The 20478-nt window shown below is 41.0% G+C and overlaps 1 protein-coding gene across 3 annotated transcripts in view; it reads right to left on the bottom strand.

The window, feature by feature from the left end:
- The window catches only part of Adamts12 (ADAM metallopeptidase with thrombospondin type 1 motif 12), a 299954-nt gene that overhangs the window by 269972 nt on the left and 9504 nt on the right, over positions 1–20478 (bottom strand). For 2 of the 3 annotated variants that reach the window (XM_071612648.1, XM_071612646.1), the window contains exon 2: positions 18023–18384. The exons of the other annotated variant lie outside the window; for it this stretch is intronic. In XM_071612648.1, the coding sequence (XP_071468749.1) occupies positions 18023–18121 (99 nt within the window). In that variant the 5' untranslated portion in view covers positions 18122–18384. The remainder of the gene's footprint in view (positions 1–18022; positions 18385–20478) is intronic. 3 annotated transcript variants of the gene reach the window in all.

Below are 20478 nucleotides of genomic sequence, written 5' to 3' on the forward strand. Positions count from 1 at the left end.
ACTGTGACTGATATTCTGGAAACAATGACAATACAATGCAAAGAGGAACACTTGGGCTGAGACTTGATGTTACCAAGTGGTCAAGAGCCGAAGCTGGGGCACAGCACCCCCCTAGCACACACACTTACATGGCCTGGGTTTACTCCCCAGCACAAGAGGAGAAAGAAAAGAATGGGACAAGATTGCACATGATACCTAAGAGATGGACACAACCTGAGTGTCTTTCCGTGGACGATGCATAAAGAAATGCAAAATGGAGTAGTAGTAGCAATAGTAGTAGCCTTAAAAAGGAGATCAAGCCATTTATCACAACATGGATGAGTGGACAAGAACATTATGCTAAGCGAAATAAGCCAGACACAAAAAAATACTGCAACATCTTGCTTAGATGTGGAATGTAAAAAATTAAATAAAGAAAGTCAAATATACAGAAATAGAGGATATTATAGTAACTTCTAGTTGGGAGAGGAGGGAGAGGAAATGAGGACACATAGGCCAGAGGATACAAAGTACCAGATATGAAGGATGAACAAATCTAGAGGTCCAGCACACAACTCTGAGGACTACAGTAAATAATACTGTACTCTTTTCAAAGTTTTTGTTAAATAAATAGATTTTAGCTGCTCTTGTCACAAACACACAAAGTACCTCTGTGAGGTGGTAGATATGTTAATTTGTTCCATAATAATAACCATTTTTCTACCTGTATGTGTCCCATTAGATAATATTGTAAACTTGGAATATAAACAATAAACATTTTTTAAAGAGTTGGCAGGGTTTTCTGGGAGAAGGGAACCTCTATGCTTTCTTCCCCAGCAGTCTTTCAGCCAGGGTTACAGGAGGCAACAGATTCTGGATCTCCCACTCACTCATGTGTTCTTTCTGCTTGTCATGATAGTCCATACCTGACACCTCCTTCTTTTCCTCTTTTACACCATCCCCTTCTGACTCCATGATCTCTGCACACCTGGAAGCCCAGGTAAATGCCTCTAACATCACCAGTGCAATCAGATGACATTTCAGTCTCGTCTCCTTGACCACCTCTTAGTGACATGGTTCCAGTTTGTAGAATAAAAGCATAGTGATTTTACTTTGTCAGGATGTCTAGGTGGAGTGGACCAGCAGGCGCTTGGAAATAGTCATCTGTAACTTATAAGAGGAAGAAAAAAATGTGGTGAAGTGCTCTCCTTACACCTTTTCAAGTGCTCCTCTTTGCCAACCTGATTCTTCTTAACTTTTAGATAAATTTAAACGGGGCTTCACTGAGAGATGTGTCTCAAATTATGTAGCTGAATCAGTGGTAAAACAGAATTTGCTTTGGAGATGTATCTGCTACAAGTACAGTCAACAACGGGAGGATTAACAGAAGTGTAAAGTCCCCATAACCAAAAGCTTTTTAGAGGGGGAAAAAAAATCTTAAACTGGAATTGTCCACATTGCAATTTTTAAACAGACATTTTATGCTGAAATGAGCACAAAGTTTACTTAATGTCCACACTGCTGCAAGAGGAACTACTGAGAAAACACCAGGGACAGCTGGAAAAACAGGGAAATGGGAGGCAGGCACAGTGCCAGGGGCAGCCTGTCCAACTGAGCCAGCCAACAGTTGGTGCAGAGGCCCTGCAGGTGACCCACATAAGGATAGCAGACCCCAGGGCACCAGGATAGTGGCCACTGCACCAAGAGCCAGGGTGACAGCAGGGTGCAAACACAAAGGCAGGAACCTATGGGGAGTGCGATTACAACAGCAGAGCCAGACTTGCTGAGCACCGAGGGACACCAGGGAAGAGGTGGGACACTAGTTAAGCAGTGCAAGGGCAAGGAATATATGAAATGGAAGGACCTCTAGTGATCACCTGGACAAACATAGTGCTTTCCTTCCCCATCCTTCCCTTCCTGAACAGTTCAGTCCTAAGCCATTAAGTAGAGCAAGGAAAACTGAGTGTCTACATGGGGTTGGGATAGGGAGGAGAGCTGGGTGGAACTAGGCAGAATGTCAGAGCCTGAGGAGACTGACAGCTGCACAGGGGCTACAAGTTTGATATTGTCTTAAAACAAAAAATAAATAAATAAATAACTTAAAAAAAAAAACAGATGTAAAAGGGTGTTACTGAAGTCTTGTTTCCTTCAGTGAACATACTGAAATAAACACATAATACCATTTAAGTAAGTTAAACGCCTTCCAGCCCGCTCCATACAAATAATACAAATGATCACAAAATAATGTTAAGCCAAAAAGCCAGGCACAAAATAATACAAACCATATGATTATATTAAGTAAAATTTCAAAAAGGCAAATCTAATTTTTGGTGTTGGAAGTCAGGGAAGAGATTATACTTGGCTGGTACCTGGAAGGGGAATCAATAACACCAAAACAACTTCTACCATTTTAAAATGTTATATACTTTGAATTTATTCAGCATAAAATCTTGGGTCTGACTTCCTCCACTTAACATTACATTTGTGGGATTTATCTATATTTTCGCATGTAGCAATATTTTTTTTTTATTCTCAATGCTATGAACTATTCCATTGTATGAATATACAACAATTTAGGCATCATTCTACTAACGAGGTTTGGTTTTTCCAGCTGTTGCTATTATGAATAATCCTGCTGTGAACACTATTTTACAGGTAGTAAAATAGTGTTCACAGCAGTTTCCCAATTTGTGGGCCCAACTTAAATTTCCAACTTAAATAAAAGTTCTCAATTTTTTCCCCCAATTTTTATTCCCACTGTCACATATAATTTCCAATACTTACTGGATGTTTCATGTAGTTGATGAACTGGATTAATCTATTCCTAAAATAAACAACCACCTAAACATCAGGCTTCCATGGTGACTCCTTCCTCTCTCTGCTCCTCTACTCTCAAAATAAAACCAAACATTGAAATGTCGTCAGAACCCCAAAGCTAGTGATAGAGTTTTGAAATTTATTACGTTCTCTCATCTTTCTACTCATTTTCCTAAGTCTATATCAAATATTCATCTTCTAGGAAGATGGCCCTGCTTCAGGCCCCATGTTTTCCTCCATCCTCTAAGAAGAGCAATCATAAGCACCACAAAGCTCAACAATTCAGAAGGGTATTGTGTGAAGGTTTCACAAGCCAGGCCGGGTATCTTAATGGGGGTATGCAGGAGCTACAACCTACATTTCTGTGTGTCCTCTTATATCCTGCTAACAACAGGCAGAATATGCAATGGGATCCCAATAAATACTTCTCTTTTTTACATTTTTTGATTAGTTCACTTTAGCTATATACAATATTAGAGTTCATTTTTATGATTATAAAAACATGGACTATTTAGTCCCTGGTGCCTCCTCCTTTGCTCCCTTCCTCCCTCCCACTGTTCCCCTTAATCTACTGATCCTGCTTCCATTTATTTATAATTTTATAAAATTAGTGTGTTATGAATATACACAGGTGAGATTCACTACAGTGTATTCACAAATGTACCTGGGAAAGTTTGATCCTTTGATCATTCCTTTGATCATTCCTTCATTCTTCCTTCTTCCCCTCTCTCCTTCCCCTCTTAATCCTCTTCCTCTAGTCCACTTCTCATTCAGTTTTCATGAAATCCACCCCACCACACACCTCTTTTTCTTTTCTTCTTTTTCTTCCTTCTTTCTTTCTCTTTCTTCCTTTCTTTCCTTTTTCCTTCCTTCCCTCTTTCCTTTCATCCTTCTTTCCCCCTTCTCCTCCTCCTCCTCCTCCTCCTCCTCCTCCTCCTCCTCCTCCTCCTCCTCCTCCTCCTCCTCCTCCTTCTTCTCTCTCTCTCTCTCTCCCTGTCCCCTCCCCCCTTCTCCTTCCCCTCCACTTCATTCTCTTTCTCTCTCTTCCTTATTTTGGTCTGGTTTCCACATATCAGAGAAACATCTGACTTTGACTTTCTGGGTCTTTTTTCACTTAGCTTGGTGATCTCCGGGTCCATCCACAACATAGGCTTGGAAAACTTTAATCTGATTAAGGAAGTGTTTGCCCACTCAGGTTTGAAGGCTTTGGGACACAATCATAGAAAAATGAGTTGCCACAAAAGATAAAATGGACTTCACAGGGGTTGGCTTGTTTGATGACCAGAGTCCATAGTCTCGGGAGTCACCAAACCGGAGCAACTTTGCCTCTTTCTTCTTAAGTCCTAGATTCCACAGCATGGAAAATGTTACAGTGAAAATATCTACACCACTTACAACTTGAGCTAGAACACTACTTTTTGCTGTAACATTTTGAGTTCAATTTTCAAAAGGGGTTTTTATCCCCCCACCAGTAAAACAAAAAATAACAACAATATATCAATTTTTCCACACATCACCACATGAAGGTATGTCTTCCATCCAAATTCCTGAGTTCTATGGTATGTTAGAAATCACTCAGGCTTCATTTCCCAGACTGGGAAGTTGAAACCTTGAGTGTTGAGGAACTTCCCTTAGAACTCAGTTATAATAGTCGGGTCTCCCAATTCCAATGCTTCTGAACAACAAACTACTCTTCTAAAATAGTAAGCCTAAATCACAGTGGACTGGGCCTAGAGATTTAAAAAAAAAAAAAAGTAAGAAAAGCCTACTTATGAAACTAGATTATCTTTATTGAACCAATTAAATTAACAGAATTAACTAGTAAGAGAATCATTCCCAGAGGGAAGATTAAAGCATATATCAATATATCTCAAATCCTTCCCTGCCAAGACAACTGTTATCACAACCCTCCAAACAAAACAGACTACCCACTCAGAAGGGAAACTGGATCAGTGCCCACTTTCCTACCCTATCCATCCTCCAAGTTCAGATGTGCCCTCTGCTCCAATGTAATCTCAAATAAATGATTATCCAGGATGCTTTGACATCTTTCTCAGTAATCCCAACTGGTTCCATCTGTTTATTCTGCACCACAGATTCAGATAAAATCACTCTAAATACAGGAGCTGCAGCTCAATTATTACTGTGTGCATGCTCAGGCATTCACATGCACACACACACACACACACACACACACAGAGAGAGAGAGAGAGAGAGAGAGAGAGAGAGAGACCACAATCTGCTCCTTTACCTGCAATAAACTCTAGCACATATGAAATCTTTGCCAAGAGTAGCCCATTCCCAATCAAGCTATGTTGAGGTTAAAAAAGGTTAAGAAGCTATTGAGTATCTCTCAGCCTTATTTTAGCTAACAGCTTAAACTCTCATCTTTTTTCTGCAAATTTTTTAGGCGGTTTGTGGTTTTTTTTTTTTAATGTTTTATTAGTTAGTGATGGACCTTTATTTATTTGTTTATATTTGATGCTGAGAATTGAACCCAGTGCCTCACGCATGCGAGGCAAGTGTTCTACCACTGAGCCACAACCCCAGCTCACGTTTTTTTGTTTTGTTTTTTGGTACCAGGGATTGAACTCAGGGGCACTCGACCACTGAACCACATCCCCAGTCCTATTTTGTATTTTATTTAGAGACAGGGTCTCACTGAGTTGCTTAGCACCTCACTTTTGCTGAGGCTGGCTTTGAACTCACGATCCTCCTGCCTCAGTCTCCCAAGCCCCTGGGATTACAGGTGTGCAGCACTGTGGCTGGCAGCAAAGATGTTTTTAAAGACAGTAAAAATAACTATATTGAAGCAAGATCAAGAAAGAGAAAGGAAAGCCAAAGAGAAAGCCCAGAAACCCACAACCAGGAAAAAAAAGTCAGTCCTCAGAAATAAGCTGAAAATACTAAAGGAACAGAAAGAGCAAAATTCAGTTGCAAACTTAACAAAACAATTTAAAAGACTTGCTAGAAGAAAGGAAGGTAGACAGTGGTATCTGATGACCCAGTAAGAGACTGGAAGCTGTATGCTTTAAAACTGTGTGCCTCACTTCTTGACATCAAGGAAGAAATCAAATGAGAAACAAATTCTGGAGAAAATTTTGCCATAAACAGGGTGGTGGGATGTCAGGGAGGGTGGACCAGTAAAGGAAAGTTGGAAAATCAATGACATCAAAAGGGACACGTTAGTGTTAAATTTTCTCTCTCTCTCTGATAATTTTGTTTCTCAAAATAGTTTACTGTTCTCCCAGCCAATTTAACTGCACAACTATGAAGGAATACCTACATGGATTGTGCAGTCTGAAGTGAGAGAAACTGGCTTTTGTATGAAACATTAGTGTATGAAAATAACTCTCTTTAATGTCTGAAATATCTCAAGGAGAGAAATCAGCAAATCTGTCACATACACCATTGGGGGAAAAATCCAGAAGGTCAGATCTTTTTGTATTTGTTGAGAGAAAGGTGTTTTGTTTGACTATTTGAAAGGTCTTGAAAGTAAACAACCAGGCATAATCAATGAAGGCAGACAGGACAGCTGTGCTATTCACAAATGGCTTATGCAGACATGAGAAGAGAAACATGCAAACCTCAAATCCACAATTCATCTGGTCAGGGATACAGAACCTAAAAGAAGTAAGGTGGCCACAGCCAGGGGTGAAGGCCACATCTTCCGCCCGTGTTGTCTACCAGGTGCCCCACTGACAGCAGCCCTGTCTGTGTGTGTCTCCCCATAATGAAGGAGAAAGGCTGCCTTGTTTTCCCAGTCTCTTTTCATATCCAGACTTTGATCACCATCTTGGAAAACTTCACATTTATAAACTCTTAAAGGAATATTTATAATATGGAGGTGTCATCATTCTTAACCCAAACTTGGTATCAAGAAGGCCAATCCCCTTGAGGATGGGAGCTGTCATAGTCTGTCCCAGCCCTCCCTAGGCCAAAAAAATCTCTTTTCTCAACAGCTCAGATGAAGACTCCAAAACAACAGATTATATTGTTTTATACACTCACCAGATAGCTGAGAATGAAGAACCCGGGGCCAGGGGCGGGGGGGAACCCAGCAGGTATTCTGGTAAGATTTGTCCACACAAGGACCTGGATCTTAATAGAAAACACTGCCAAGGACAGAGGAGGCTAACAATGACTGGGTATGTTTGGCCACTAGAACCAATCTTATTTTAGTTTCCAAGGCCCCATGTTTCTTCTAAGTCTTTTTCTGAATTGCATTATCTAATCCTCCTCTTTGATCTGATATGATTTGCATCTTGGATGTCCCACAAAGCCCCATGGGTTGAAGGCTTGGTCACCAGCCTGTGGTGCTGAAATTAGGGCTGAGAGCCCTCCTGTGAAGGAGACATTGGAACCCTAGCCTCTTTATTGCTCTCTCCTGGCCATCCTGATGTGAGCAGCTTTGCTCTCCCATGAGCTCCTGCCATGATGTTTTGTCTCACCAAAAGAGGCCCCACAACAACAGAGCCAAGTGACCATGGACTAAGAACTCTCAAGCTGTGGGCCAAAATAATCACTGGCTTCCTTTTAAGTTTTTCCCTCTGGCATTTGTCACAGTGACAGAGAGCCAAGACATCTCCCTTTGCCCATAAGCTTTGGTGACCATTATAGCACCCTTCTCTACTACTATGTCTAAAGCATCACTAGGCTTTCAGGCAAATAATTTTGTCCCAAGAACACAATTCATAAAAGGATAAAAAGTCAGGTAGAATTAATATCTCTGAGTGTAATGGGTCAATGCTTCTCAAATGTTAATACACAGATTAGCTGGGGATCTTGTTAAAATTTAGGTCAGATTTAGCAGATCAAGGGTAAGATCTGAGAATCTGCATTGATTTTTGTTTTTCTTTTTGTGGTACTAAGGATTGAATCCGGTGGTGCTCTAACACTGAGCAATACTCCTGACCTTTATTTTTTTATTTTGAGGCAAAGTCTTGCTAACTTATCTAGGCTGACCTCAAACTTGTGATCCTCCTGCCACAGCCTCCCAAACTGCTGGGAATACAGGCATATGCCACTGTATCTGGCAGATGCATTTCTAACAGGTTCCCAGCTGATGTCCATCCTCCTGGTCTATGGGTCACAAGAATCCAGCTTGCCAAAGCAATAAACCCAAAGAGGCACAGTCTTGTCTAGGGTCAGAGAATTAGTAAACAATTGAATTAGACCTTGGGCTTAGGTCCTTAGGTCCTCAGACTCCCAATACCGTGGAATTGCTTTGTCTGTTTAAAAATATACTAGTCATGTCACACTGAAAGATCACCTCCAACAATCAAGCAAAAATTTTTTTTCCAGTTATAGAAGATAAAGCTCAGGCATCCATCTCCCCATGTTTCAAAGTCCTTTTATTAATATCTGTCAGTCAATGGAGATATTTTCAAAAGGAGCTAATCTCTCTAATATTTAAACTCCCTAGACCTGATTCATGTTGGGTCAAAAAGAACAAAAAATATTAATGCACGAACATCTAGATGGAGATTCTGGCCACCTAGCCTTTATGGAAATAGAAATGAGATTCAGAGTAAAGTCTCCAGAGCAGAGATATCATGTCTATGTGTTGCATTGATGTCAACTCCTGACATCGCCAGGTCATCACCTCTATAATAGGGTATTTGTTCTCTGTTGCCAATAACAGCAGAGACTCGTTCCCCATTCTTTTTCCAGCACCATCCGTGGGCCACAGAAAGGGCTGCTGAATCAAGACCAGCCAAAGATAAAAATAATCAATATGTAAAAACGTGGGTGTGTAACTGATGTGATTCTGCAATCTGTATTTGGGGTAAAATTGGGAGTTCATAACCAACTTGAATCTAATGTATGAAATATGATATGTCAAGAGCTTTATAATGTTTTTAACAACCAATAAAAAAAATTAAAAAAAAATAAATAAAAAAAATAATAAAATATAAAAAATAATAATAATAATAATAATGCTACTTCTGGAAGTATGGGTTCCTCGGTTCTCTCCCTCCCACCTCCAATCCGTCATGGTGGGATCTACAGAATGAACCTGATGAACTGAAAAAAAAAAAGTAGGTAAAAAAAAAGACATAAAGGGAGGGAGGGGAAAAAAACCTCACTCAGATCTGTGAGCCTGCTCACAGAGAGGAATTTCCGCCAGCCAGAGGCCTGCTTCCAAAGTCTCATGTCTGAGTAAGCACAGGGCTGACCAGGCAACTCAAAGGTCAGGGGTCAGGGAGAATTCCTCAGCCTGCAAGCACAGTTAGGGGATAAACAAAGCGCTTGTGGCCCTCCCCCTGGGGAGGAACAGCAAACCCTTGACACACAGGCATCCCACAACCCAGAGTGTTTTCTACAAAGGGGCCATGACATTCAGAATGGGGAGCAAGGCAAGAAGGCTGGAGGGGCAAGTTTTCCCACACATCTCTGCCAGTGAATTTCATTCCCCAGCTGCATCACCCAGACTTCAGTAGGAGTTCATGAACAAGAGGGCAGAAAGTTACATTATTTGTATATATGGAAAAGGAACCAGTAGGTCTTTCTATCTGCCAAGAACTGAACTGCACTCAAAGAACTAATGTGGTCTGAAGCACACCCTTCCCCCAGTCAAGACATCACTAATCCTCACTTGCAGCATTCACACAACAAAGCACAGAGAATGCTTAAACCTTGCATTTCTAGAAGTTAGCATCTAACAAAATTTAAAGAGTTCAAATTATTGTAACAGCATATTCTTAGACTAAATGAGAGCTTGCCGGTTAGAAGCTAGAAGACTAATTCAAAGTTCCATGATGTCCTGCATTCTAAGAGGAGGAGGATTAAATTTATTTTTTGGAGTAGACATTCTATTCCAAAAGTCCTCTTCAGCTCAATGCAAAGGTAACAAAACAAAAAAATGAAGGGTTGCTTTCACACATGGCTATCAGTAATGTATTTATTTCAGCAAAAATGTGTCACTGAAGTTTTGGATGTGTGTATGGGAGAATGTTTTTCTCTATATGAATTTATAAGATCTGTGTCCTTATGTAACATTTTAAGCAGCTGTTTCCTGGGGATCTAAAGTAAAGACCCCAGTGTTTCAGGAAATGGATGTAAACTTGCTTTGTACCTTGAATTAAGGGAGTATTGGTGGAGGGGAAACCAGTGAGGACTTGTGGCAGTTCAACAGAAAAGGATCTGCTGATTAGTGTGTGCACACACACCAGCTCACGATGTTACTCAACAATGAATAACTAAGGCTTTGGGAAATATGCTGGGGGTGGACTATTGTAGCCTCAGGTGAACGTCATCTGGGGGCCACAAAACTAGGCCAAACTCTCAGAATCGCTGACCTAGGGGATACTGCAGTCACTAATATTTTTAAAAATTGGAAAAGGGCACACAAGAGAGGCAGATGAAATTTTTTGAGGTGCCCCTCCAGACAGAGGAATTTTAAAAGTTGCCTGACAAGGCAACAAATTGCAAACGAGTACACGGGCAAAGGGATGATAAAAGGCCTATTTCCCTCCTGTAGCCAGTATGCGGTTTCCATCCTGAATCACATGCCTTGGTTCAGCTTGTAGATCCTGGCCTAGATTGCAGCCTCCACTGGCCCTTTGGTGAAGTACAAGGTGCACAGAGTGACCCAGAGTCTTAGGTTGGGACTTCTCATGAAGTAGATATTCCTGGAAAGAAATCAGGCCTCGAAAGAAGGACTAGAAATAGAAAAATGGTCTGATATAGGGATGAATGGATGGGTAGATGGATACAGCAACAGATGAATGGTAGACAGACAGAAAGACAGATAATTAGTCCCTTCTCAGAGACCTCTTGATTGGGCCTAGGACTCATGAGAGAAACAAGTCCTAACCAGTCCCCACTCCAACCAAATTTAGGTTATTATTTACATTATATTTCCCTTCCGTTTATGTGCGAATCTTAAAAAAAAAAAAAAAGAAAAAAGTCTGGCTGAAAATTATAGTTTAGACTCTGAAGTGCCTTGCAGAATGGAGAAAAGGAGTGAACCTCGCTCAGAATTGCCACAGTCATAGCAATACCTTCTTCTGAAAGTCACCCAGTGGTGGCAGACACAGTGCCTTTGGGATGATGAACTGAAGAAGGCCATGTGGCAAGTGCAACGTCATGATGCAGAGCCCTGGAGCCCATCAGAAGTGGCTCAGGGACCAGATTGCATTGTGACAGTCAGTGGGTGGGTGTGAAGCCACTATTCAGGCAGCTGAGGAAATGTAATCCCCTTCTGGAACCACAGGCTGCAAAGGCTATCAGAACTTGGAGCAGCATAAAGCCTCATCCATCCACCAGTATTTACTGAATGTTTATCATAAACATAATTAAATGTGTGAACAAAACAAGGTGAAGGAAAGAAAAACTAGAAAAATCAGATCCTAAAAATTCTTTAAAAAAAAAAAATAGGTAGTGTGGTAGAATACTGGAGAAATCAACTTTCTTTTGACTGGCCAGGGAAGACCTTCAGCTGGGAAGGAACGACAAGAGCAGCTATGAGGAAACCTGAGGGAAGGTGTCCCAGGCAGAGAGAAGAGAGTGTACAAAGGCGAAAGTACGAAAGTGTGCTTGGTACATCTGAGAAGCAAAGAAAAGGTCGGAGTGGCTGCAGCATGAAGCAAGAGTGACACGGAGAAAGTGGGAAGACGGATGGCACCAGATCAGAGGGTGGCCCTGAGCCAGGGCAAGACATTCCGATTTGATCCTGCTTTGACGGGCAACCTTGCACAAGACTTGAAGCAGAAGACTGGCACTAGAAATGGGTTTAGAATACCAGCCTGGCCACCACATGAAAGATGATTTGTAAGCAATAACCGAAGAGGCAGGGAGATGAATGCAGGGTCCAAATGAGAGAAGATGGTGACCAGGACTAGAACAGGGTCTCTCAACCTCCACACTACTAACAGTTTGGACCACAGTATCCTCGGTTGTGGAGGGCTATTCTATGCATTAGAGGAAGACTGGCAGCACCCCAGACCTCTATTGACTTAATGGCGAAGTGAGTTCCTCCTCTCCACTTCTGACCATCAAAGATGTCTCCGGACAATGCCAACCCTCCTGTGGAGAGTAAAATGGTCCCTGTTGAAAATAAGTAGAATGTTAGCTGTGTTGGTGACAGGAGTGGTCAGTTCTGCACATATTTTTAAATAGAGCAGACAAGATTCACTGTTAAGAGCAGACACAGAGTAGAAGAAAAAAGGAGCCAACAAAAAATTAATTCTAAGGGTTTTGAGCTGGACAACTGGAAGAATGGAGCTGACAAGTACAGAGATGGGAAAGACTGAAGGAGGGGGTATCAAGAGCGTTGCTTTGAGCATGTGAAATTTGAGATTCTCATTAGGCATCCAGATGGAAAGTGCAGATTCAAGTGAAGATTCAAGGAAATGGATGTGTATATTTAAGAGCTATTTACATAGATACAGAGATAGATGTCATAAATAGATGATAAATATGATGAAGACAGATAACTAGATGATTATATAAATAGATGAGTAGATGAATAAATGATTGATCAGTTGATTGAAAGATAGATAGACCAATTGATTTGGGACGGATTGAGGTGTGCAGGATATGAAGCTAGAGAAGAGTAACTACAGATGAAAGCCTAGAACATTCTAGTAGTACAGAAAGAAGCAGAGGATCCTGAGACTAAACAGTAGGTTCGATTTAGAGAAAAACCCTGATCATATGGCACCACTAAAGCAAAGAGAAAATGCATTTTAAGTAGGAATAATTAATTGTGTCCAATGGTGCTGAGAATCATCAAATTAGATGAAAAAGAGTGTCCATGAGCAATGCACATTTCACTGAAGACTTGAAAGCAGCAGTTTTAGTGAAGTGTCCCAACAACTAGGTAAAGAGACGTGGTTATTCTTGCAAGCCAATAAGAGATTTGAAGTGCCTTTTTACAGCACTCTGAAGCTGTTATCCACAACAACTGTGTGGGCTAAACCTGGCTGAATAGTGTATATTCCAGATGGGAATAATTTGTAAAGTGCTAGTCAGGGATAAGGCGGTGACTGAAAAGATGGTTCTTGCTCCAGCTTTCCAGACAAGTCCCAGATTTTAAAGGCAATAAGATGGGAGTCGAAGGAAAAGGCCACTGAAGTTCTTCAAACTGAACAGAAATCATAGATCACACCAAGGCATAGGAACCTGGTTCACATCCAACAGATCCTTCTCCAAACAGGCTCTGAATCAATGAGCCAAATCCCCACCGTGAATAAACATGGTCATTCCAGCAAACCCCATCCTTGCACAATGGGGGAGGCAGTGAGGCCAAGCACAGAAGAAATTGCTATCCTCCTCCCAGAATGATTGAGAATCAGAAAATTCTACCAAAAAAAAATTTTGGAATAAATATGAGTGAAAAAACATGGGATAAATTTGCAGAGAAGTTTCATTAATTTTTCTCCAAATACATTCTGACCAGGGAAGAGACAAAAAACACAAGGCCATTATTTTACTCTGCTTGAGAGCCTAATTTTCCATTCAGATTAGCTACCCAACAGGCAGGAAAGGCCCCAGGGCCCACAGAGACAGGCAGCACAGTAGGTGATACAGGTAAAAGCAACCGGCAGGAGACTCCTTGTGAGAAACATCATCAGAGTGAGATTTAGAATCCCTCCCCAGGCAGCTCAAAATCCTCACAATGACAGAGGAGAAAGGACCAAGACCAAGGGTCATGGAGCCTTCGATTTCTCTAGGCCATGAGACCAGTAGGGGCAAAACTGGATGTCCTCAGGCCCACTTTGGACTTGACAGGAGAATACAAAAGAACAGTTCACACATACACATTATCTGGGAGAATGAATGACACTAATGTGCTTAAAGGCTCCTTCTTGACATTGGTTTGGGCAATGACTTTTTTTTTTTTTTAATATGACACCAAAAGCACAGGCAACAAAAGCAAAAACAGACTAGTGCATCCAACTAAAGATTCTGCAGAAGGAAAGTCAACACAATGAAAGACAATCTATGAAATGGGAGAAAAGATTTCCAAACCACATATTCAATATAAGGTTAATATCCAAAATATATAAAGAACTCCTATAAATCAATAGAACAAAACACACATTAAAACCTAGCAAAGGACTTGACTAGGTACACATCAAAATCACAAGGAGATATTTCTGGTGAGTGTTAAGAGTGAACCCAGCTCCAAAGACTAACTTCCCCATCCCCCGAGAAGAGCCGTCCAATGGTGAGCCCTGCTGGCTCACATGATCCTTACCCACCAATCAGACTAGCCCTGCTGACTCACATGATCCTTACCCACCAATCAGAAAGCACCCCATGCCAACTGTCAAACCCTTCAACCATTAAACTGTCATAACTGTCAACCACCCCTGGCTCTATAAATATGCAGAGCTGTTCCTCAATAAACGGGCATTTTCTCCAATGAGCCTTGTTCATTCTTTCAGTGAGGATATGGAGAAAAGAGAACCCTTATATACTGTTCGTGGGAATATAAATGAGAATCGCCTTTGTGGGAAATAGCATGGAGATTACTAACGAAAGCTAAAGGTAGAATTAGTATATGATTCAGCAATTCTACTTCTAGATATGTATCCAAAGGATCACTATCTTGAAGTGATATCTGCACTCCTATGTTCACTGTAGAATTATTCACAATAGTCAAAGTAAAGAAAAAAACTAAATGTCCGTAGATATGAGGCATATAATTACAGAATCCCCTTATATACCCAAGCCTACACATGCTCAAGTCCTTTAAATACTGTAATATTTGCATGTAAGCTATGTACATCTCTTATATACTTTAAATTATTTCTTGACAAAACATACACAGGACTAGCATGCCAAAAGCTACACAATATTGATAAAATAAATCTAGGAAGATCTAAATAAACCCAGACACAAACATGGTTCATGGATTGCAAGATTCAAAGTAGCAAAGTTACCAATTCTCCCCAAGTTAATACACAGGTTTAATATAATTCCTATCAAAATCTCATCAAGTTGTTTGTATATAAGATTATTTTTAAATTTACACATAAAGACAAAGAAGCTAGAATCTGCCAAACTCTTTTGAAAAAGGAGAATGAAATGAGAGAGTCTACCTAATATCAAGATTATACAGTCAAGAATGAAGACTGTGGGAAGTTGGTGGAACAGAACCTAAAAGTTAGAAAGGGACTCACAGAAGTATGTCTGATTGATTTTTACCAAAGGATGAATGCAATTTAAGGGAGAAAAGACAGCTTTTTGACAAATGGTTCTGAAGCCTTTAGGCATCTATGGGTAAAGAAAAGCAGAGGAAGAAAGGGAAGGAGAAGCGGGGCTGGGAAGGAGGAAAGGAAGGAAGAAAGGGAAAGGAGGGAGGGAGGAAAAGAGGAAAGTACAGGAAAGGGAAAGAGGCAGAGAAGGAGGGAGGGAGGGGAGTGAAGAAATGAACCCCCACCTAAGTCTCAGCTCTCATACAAGAATTAACTCAAAGGGGATCACAGACTTACATGTAAAATGTAAACATGGGAGGTGACTGGAGGGAGGGAGAAATGGGTATGGCTATAAGGACAATATCAAGGAAGTCTTGTGATGGAAACATTGACATCTTGACTGCATCCATATCAAAATCCTGACTGTGATTCTGTACAGTAATTTTGCAAAATTTTGCCATTGGAGGAAACTAGTTAAGGGTATGCCAGGTCTTTCTGTACTCGTTCTTAAAACTACATGTGAATCTACAACTATCTCAAAGTCTGATTTCAAAAAAAAAAAAAAACTGAAAATCCCTCATTCAAAATTTTAGTACACATTGGAGTTCAAAACAAGAAAGGAAACCTCAACGAGCCAAATGAGAAAGGAAAACATAAGGCCAGAGTTGAGTGGGAGATGAAGCTACATGGTTCTGGAGAGATCCATGACCATTCAGACTAGGAATCAGGATTTAATTTCCCAGGAAGGGCTGGAAATGAGGCAAAGGGTTGTGACCCAGTCAAAAACAGTACTTACTTTAATAAAGCTGCGGCTAAGAAATACTATGAGCAGGAATTAAAGAATGTCCTATTAGCAGAAAACAAGTATTTGTTTACTGTCCCAGATACATAGTCCAGAGCATAGGTGCCTAAACCAGGCCACTGGTGGAAGTAGAGTTCCCCAAAACATCAAGTCCCCAAATAATCCCATGGAGTGTTTCTCGAGAAGTCATTCAGTGACTGGGCTCTAAAAAATTCCAAAATCATCTTGGCCACCACGTGGTTCTCCTATACTTAGAACAAATCTCAAATCTGAATCTGGAAATGCCCACATGGTAGTTCCCACTGCTCCTCTGGGGCTCTGTGCAGTTGAAAAAGTCCCAGTTCTGCATACCCAAGTCTGGAGTAATGTTGAGCAGTATGTCGTTTCCTTAGAAAGCACAAGAGGAAAGCAAGGAGAAATTGAGAGCAGCGGTTTTCACCTTTGGCTGCTTGCTACAATCACCTGAAGAGAACAGTTCCTTCTTAGCAATGTTGGATAACACCACTAATAAACACCCACTGTTTCTGTTGGTCCAAAGACCACGTTGCTCTAACCCATGAAGAGGCACCTGGGTTTAAAGTTTCTAGGCTCTTATTAGCATGATAATTATTTGCATCCCTAGTGCAGAGAATGAGTTCCCACATTAGTGTTCTCCAGAACAGTGTGGATTCTGCATGTTTGTCTCTTGGATTCTTTAGTTCTATGTGCCCATCCTTCCAGATCAGGGGCTCTTTCTTCTGCTGTGCTGGTGACAGAGGGTAAGGTGATAATGATACTTATTGGTTGGCTTTCATGGTTGTGTTACAGAAATGAGAGATCTAGGACTACAAGGCAAGATGTGACCTGAAGCTAGGGTGAACCCAGAGGATGAGGATGTCTCCCAGTTCTACCAAGCACTACAAGAAGCTGAAAAGAAGAAGAAGGGCTCATTCATGATTTTTTAATGTTTATGGTCTAATTAGGGGAAATGCTAAAAAAAATCTACATTTGAATATCCAGATGTACACAAAAAGCCATTAAAAAATTCTTTCCATTTACAGTACATAGCAATTCATTCCCAGGGGTCCTTCAGATTTAAACGGTTGTACAATGTTTACAAGAGTTTTCCCAAAGTATTCTAGCAAAGCCAAATTCTACAGATACAAGATAAACACAGAGCAAAATTTTGAAGAACAAAAACTCTTAGCAAAATGACAGTAATGGTGGAAGGACTTGGGACAAGTGCCTTCTGTATGAATGCAAGGTCACTAGCTGCTTTGCTTGGAAAACCTTGGATACCTGTCACCTTCAGGGCTCTGGAATGTTCCCCTGAAGTCACCCTCCCTGCGCACGCTGTGAGCACCGGTCACTGTCTCCTACTTCAGCAAGAGGAAAACCTCAAAAACCATCAGCAGGGTCCCTAAGCATGCTGGCCATCGCTTGCTGGCAGGATGTCACTGCAGCTGCTGCCAGAATCAAGGGAGAACAAAGGGATGGAACTCATTTTAAATACAGGCTTAAACTTTGGAAAAGTCACCCTCTGAGAGGTGATGTATAATAGTAGAAAACTCAGGATTAAGTTAACTTGCACAATAAAATTATTGGATATTTCCAAACGACCTCATCTGCTAAAAAAAAAATGGGGAGGAGGACAATGTACGAAAACCTCATCATAAGCCACACATTCCAGTGACTGGTGTTCTAGAAACAGGGGTGTATCTGCTTCAGTAAAGTCGTATTTATGAAAAGTCGGTGAGCCGTAGTTTGCCAACCCCTCCTCTGAGGCTGGTTCTGACATTATCTCCATTTATAGATTTACAGATAACAAATGAAAGTGCACGGGGATCCACTCACAGTCTAAGATGCTACATGAACTCTGAAAGTGAAGTACATATATAGCCAACCATTATGTCGTAGCAGCTTCTCTTATCACCGTTATTACTAGTAAAACTCTAAAGCAGTTCAAATTCAGGTTTTTCTCATTCCAAAGGTGATGACCAGCCATCCAATGAACAAAACCCTCAGAGTTGACCCAGAGATTGAAGACCCAACTCATGTCCTCCCTTTTCTCCTCCACCTGCCCCTCTGTCTCTTGCACTAAAACCCTCAGTGTCCTTACTCTCTGCACCTCCCAAATAAATCACGTTCTCCCCACCCCTCTGAAGGTCCAGATCATGACATCACAAGGGCCCAACTGTCATGCACTGATGCAGCTATGAACCTGTTGATAGAGGATCCAACAGGCTGAGGGTCTAAGGGCCTGGAGCAGGGGCAGATGATTGGCCCAAGCACTCACCAGTCCATGGCAGGCGCTGAGGGCTGCAGTCCCAACTGTGGTTCCCTGCTGCAGAACTGTGCCCCTGAGGTGGCAGGGAGGCCCCGAGGAGGCCAACATTTTAACGTGGGAGAGGTTCCCATATCTCTTCTCCACGATGTAGCTATTGGAAAGAAATCTCTGATTGACTGTCAGGTTGAAGAACAGGTCCTTCTCCTCGTGTGAAATTTGGTAGTAGACCCAGTCCTCTGAGGAACCCAAGTCTCTCTTCCTCCTGCTGCTGGGGACAGGAAGGTGCAAGCTATATGACAGGAAATGCCCACTCGCATCTACTTGGACAGGACCCACCACCTGGTATTCTGGCAGGGTCTTGATAAAATGTTCTGAAAGAAAAAAGAAGAAACTGAACCAGTTGAGTCCAAAGCAAAACAAATCCACTTCCACTTAGAACTCAGATTAGTCTGATAACCATATGGATATCATCAATACTGATTTCCCTGAGCAACTCAAATTTGCACAGTGCTTTCTGGTTGGTGACATGGCAGCAGTTGGAGCTGACACTAAAGTGAAACTCTAGATATCAATAATTTATCAGGGATGATGTAAGATGAGCATGAATTTTGCAGAATACCATTGGAGAAGAGGCAAGATCAGCATGACAAACAGGGACATCATGAGTCTAGAATTTATTGACAAGTCACAGAGCTTCACTGTATGACAAGGTGCTTAAAAGACTCAGAAACTTCCTTCTAAGTCAAGTTAGAGGAAAAAGCCTAAAACATAGTGAACCCATCACATACAGATGATCCTTGTACCAATGTCAGCTTAAGCGTGATACAGCACAGACCACTTTAAAAAGAACTTGGGGTTGGGCATGGTGGTGCACACCTGTAATCCCAGCAACACAGGAGCCTGAGGCAGAAGGATAGCAAGTTCAAAGCCAGCCTCAGCAATTTAGCGAGGCCCTAAGCAACTCAATGAGACCCTGTCTCTAAATAAAATGTTAAAAAATGAAGAAGGGTGGGGGGCTGGGGATGTGTGTGGCTCAGTGGTCAAGAGACGCTGGGTTCAATCCCCTGCACAAAAAAAGAAAAAGAAAAAAAAAGAAATTGAGTTTTTTTTCTTAATGTTTACAAAACACACAAAAGAAGATGCTAAAGGAATATATTAGGATCTGAAGCAATGGCTTAAAAATAAGATAACTATCACTTTAAAAATGCAAGACAGAATCCGGTGGTTCAAGAGAGTGAGGCAGGAGGATTGCAAGTTCAAAGCCAGTCTCAGCAATTTAGTGAGGCCCTAAGCAATTCAGCAAGATTGTCCCAAAATAAAAGGGCTGGAGATATGGCACAGTGGTTAAGCACCCCTGGGTTCAATCCCAGGGACCAAAAAAGGAAAAAAAATGCAATACACACACAAAAGGTAAGCCTTTGACTCACCCAAATTTAAATCCCCACCACTGCCTCCTTATTTTGATGTTTGAGAATAACAATGGAGCTAACTAGCCAGGAATCAGTCGTCATAATCTAGATTATAGACTAAGCAAAACAGACCATTAAATGTGTAGTAAAATAACCTAATCTTTTGCTTCAGGGGGTAAAAAGGGGGAAAGAAAAAGAAAAAAAAAACATTTTTCACCTCCCAACTAAACCCCTGGAACCCTAACTTGCATTACTTTGCTAATGTTCTTTCCCAAAAGATCTAAATGTGTTTTGCATTATATCAAAATTCTGTTACACTTCACAGATGCAATTCAGTTTCTTTCTCTTCATTCCCCTGATGACCCTTGAAGTCCTCCCCCTTTGCCTGCACCTTTATTTCTGTATCTCCCAGAACAGCCTTACTTGACATTGTCTTTTGCTATTTAATCCTATTTATCCCTGAATCTTTTGGAGACCAAAATCTTATACATCACAGGTATTCGGTTCATATAAGCTGATGTATTAATGAACAGTTTATAGCCGGTGGACTAAAAGAATTGAACTTGATGGGATACAGTTTAAAGGAGCTCTCCCCTCAGAAAACAATGGCATTCAAATATTATTTATGAAATCATCCTTCTCCACCTTGGATGAAATATGGGGCAGAGTACAGTGTTTCCATTCTCAGGTACTAATAAATAGTCTCAATTTTTCAATTATAAAAGTTCAGACCAATTACATCCAACTGGGACTTTTAGGGTCAACTTAACACATAGCAACAAAGACAAATCTTAAAAACAGTGCTCAATAAAATAAGAAACAAGACAAGTTAATACAGAGCTAATTATATTAATGAAAAATACTCATGCCCGTGCACATACGTACACACACACACAATAACAGAAATAATAGGAAGTTTCTCAGAACATGTGCAAACAAAAAGTACATATGGAACCTGTTAAAATGGGTTTTCATGGAGAGGAACTGGAGTAGGGATGGAGAACAAAAATTTATAAATACAAACTACAAAAGAGAGTTGTACAAATTATTGATGCC

This window comes from Marmota flaviventris, chromosome 5 (assembly GCF_047511675.1).
Source record: "Marmota flaviventris isolate mMarFla1 chromosome 5, mMarFla1.hap1, whole genome shotgun sequence".
Classification (NCBI taxonomy): domain Eukaryota; kingdom Metazoa; phylum Chordata; class Mammalia; order Rodentia; family Sciuridae; genus Marmota; species Marmota flaviventris.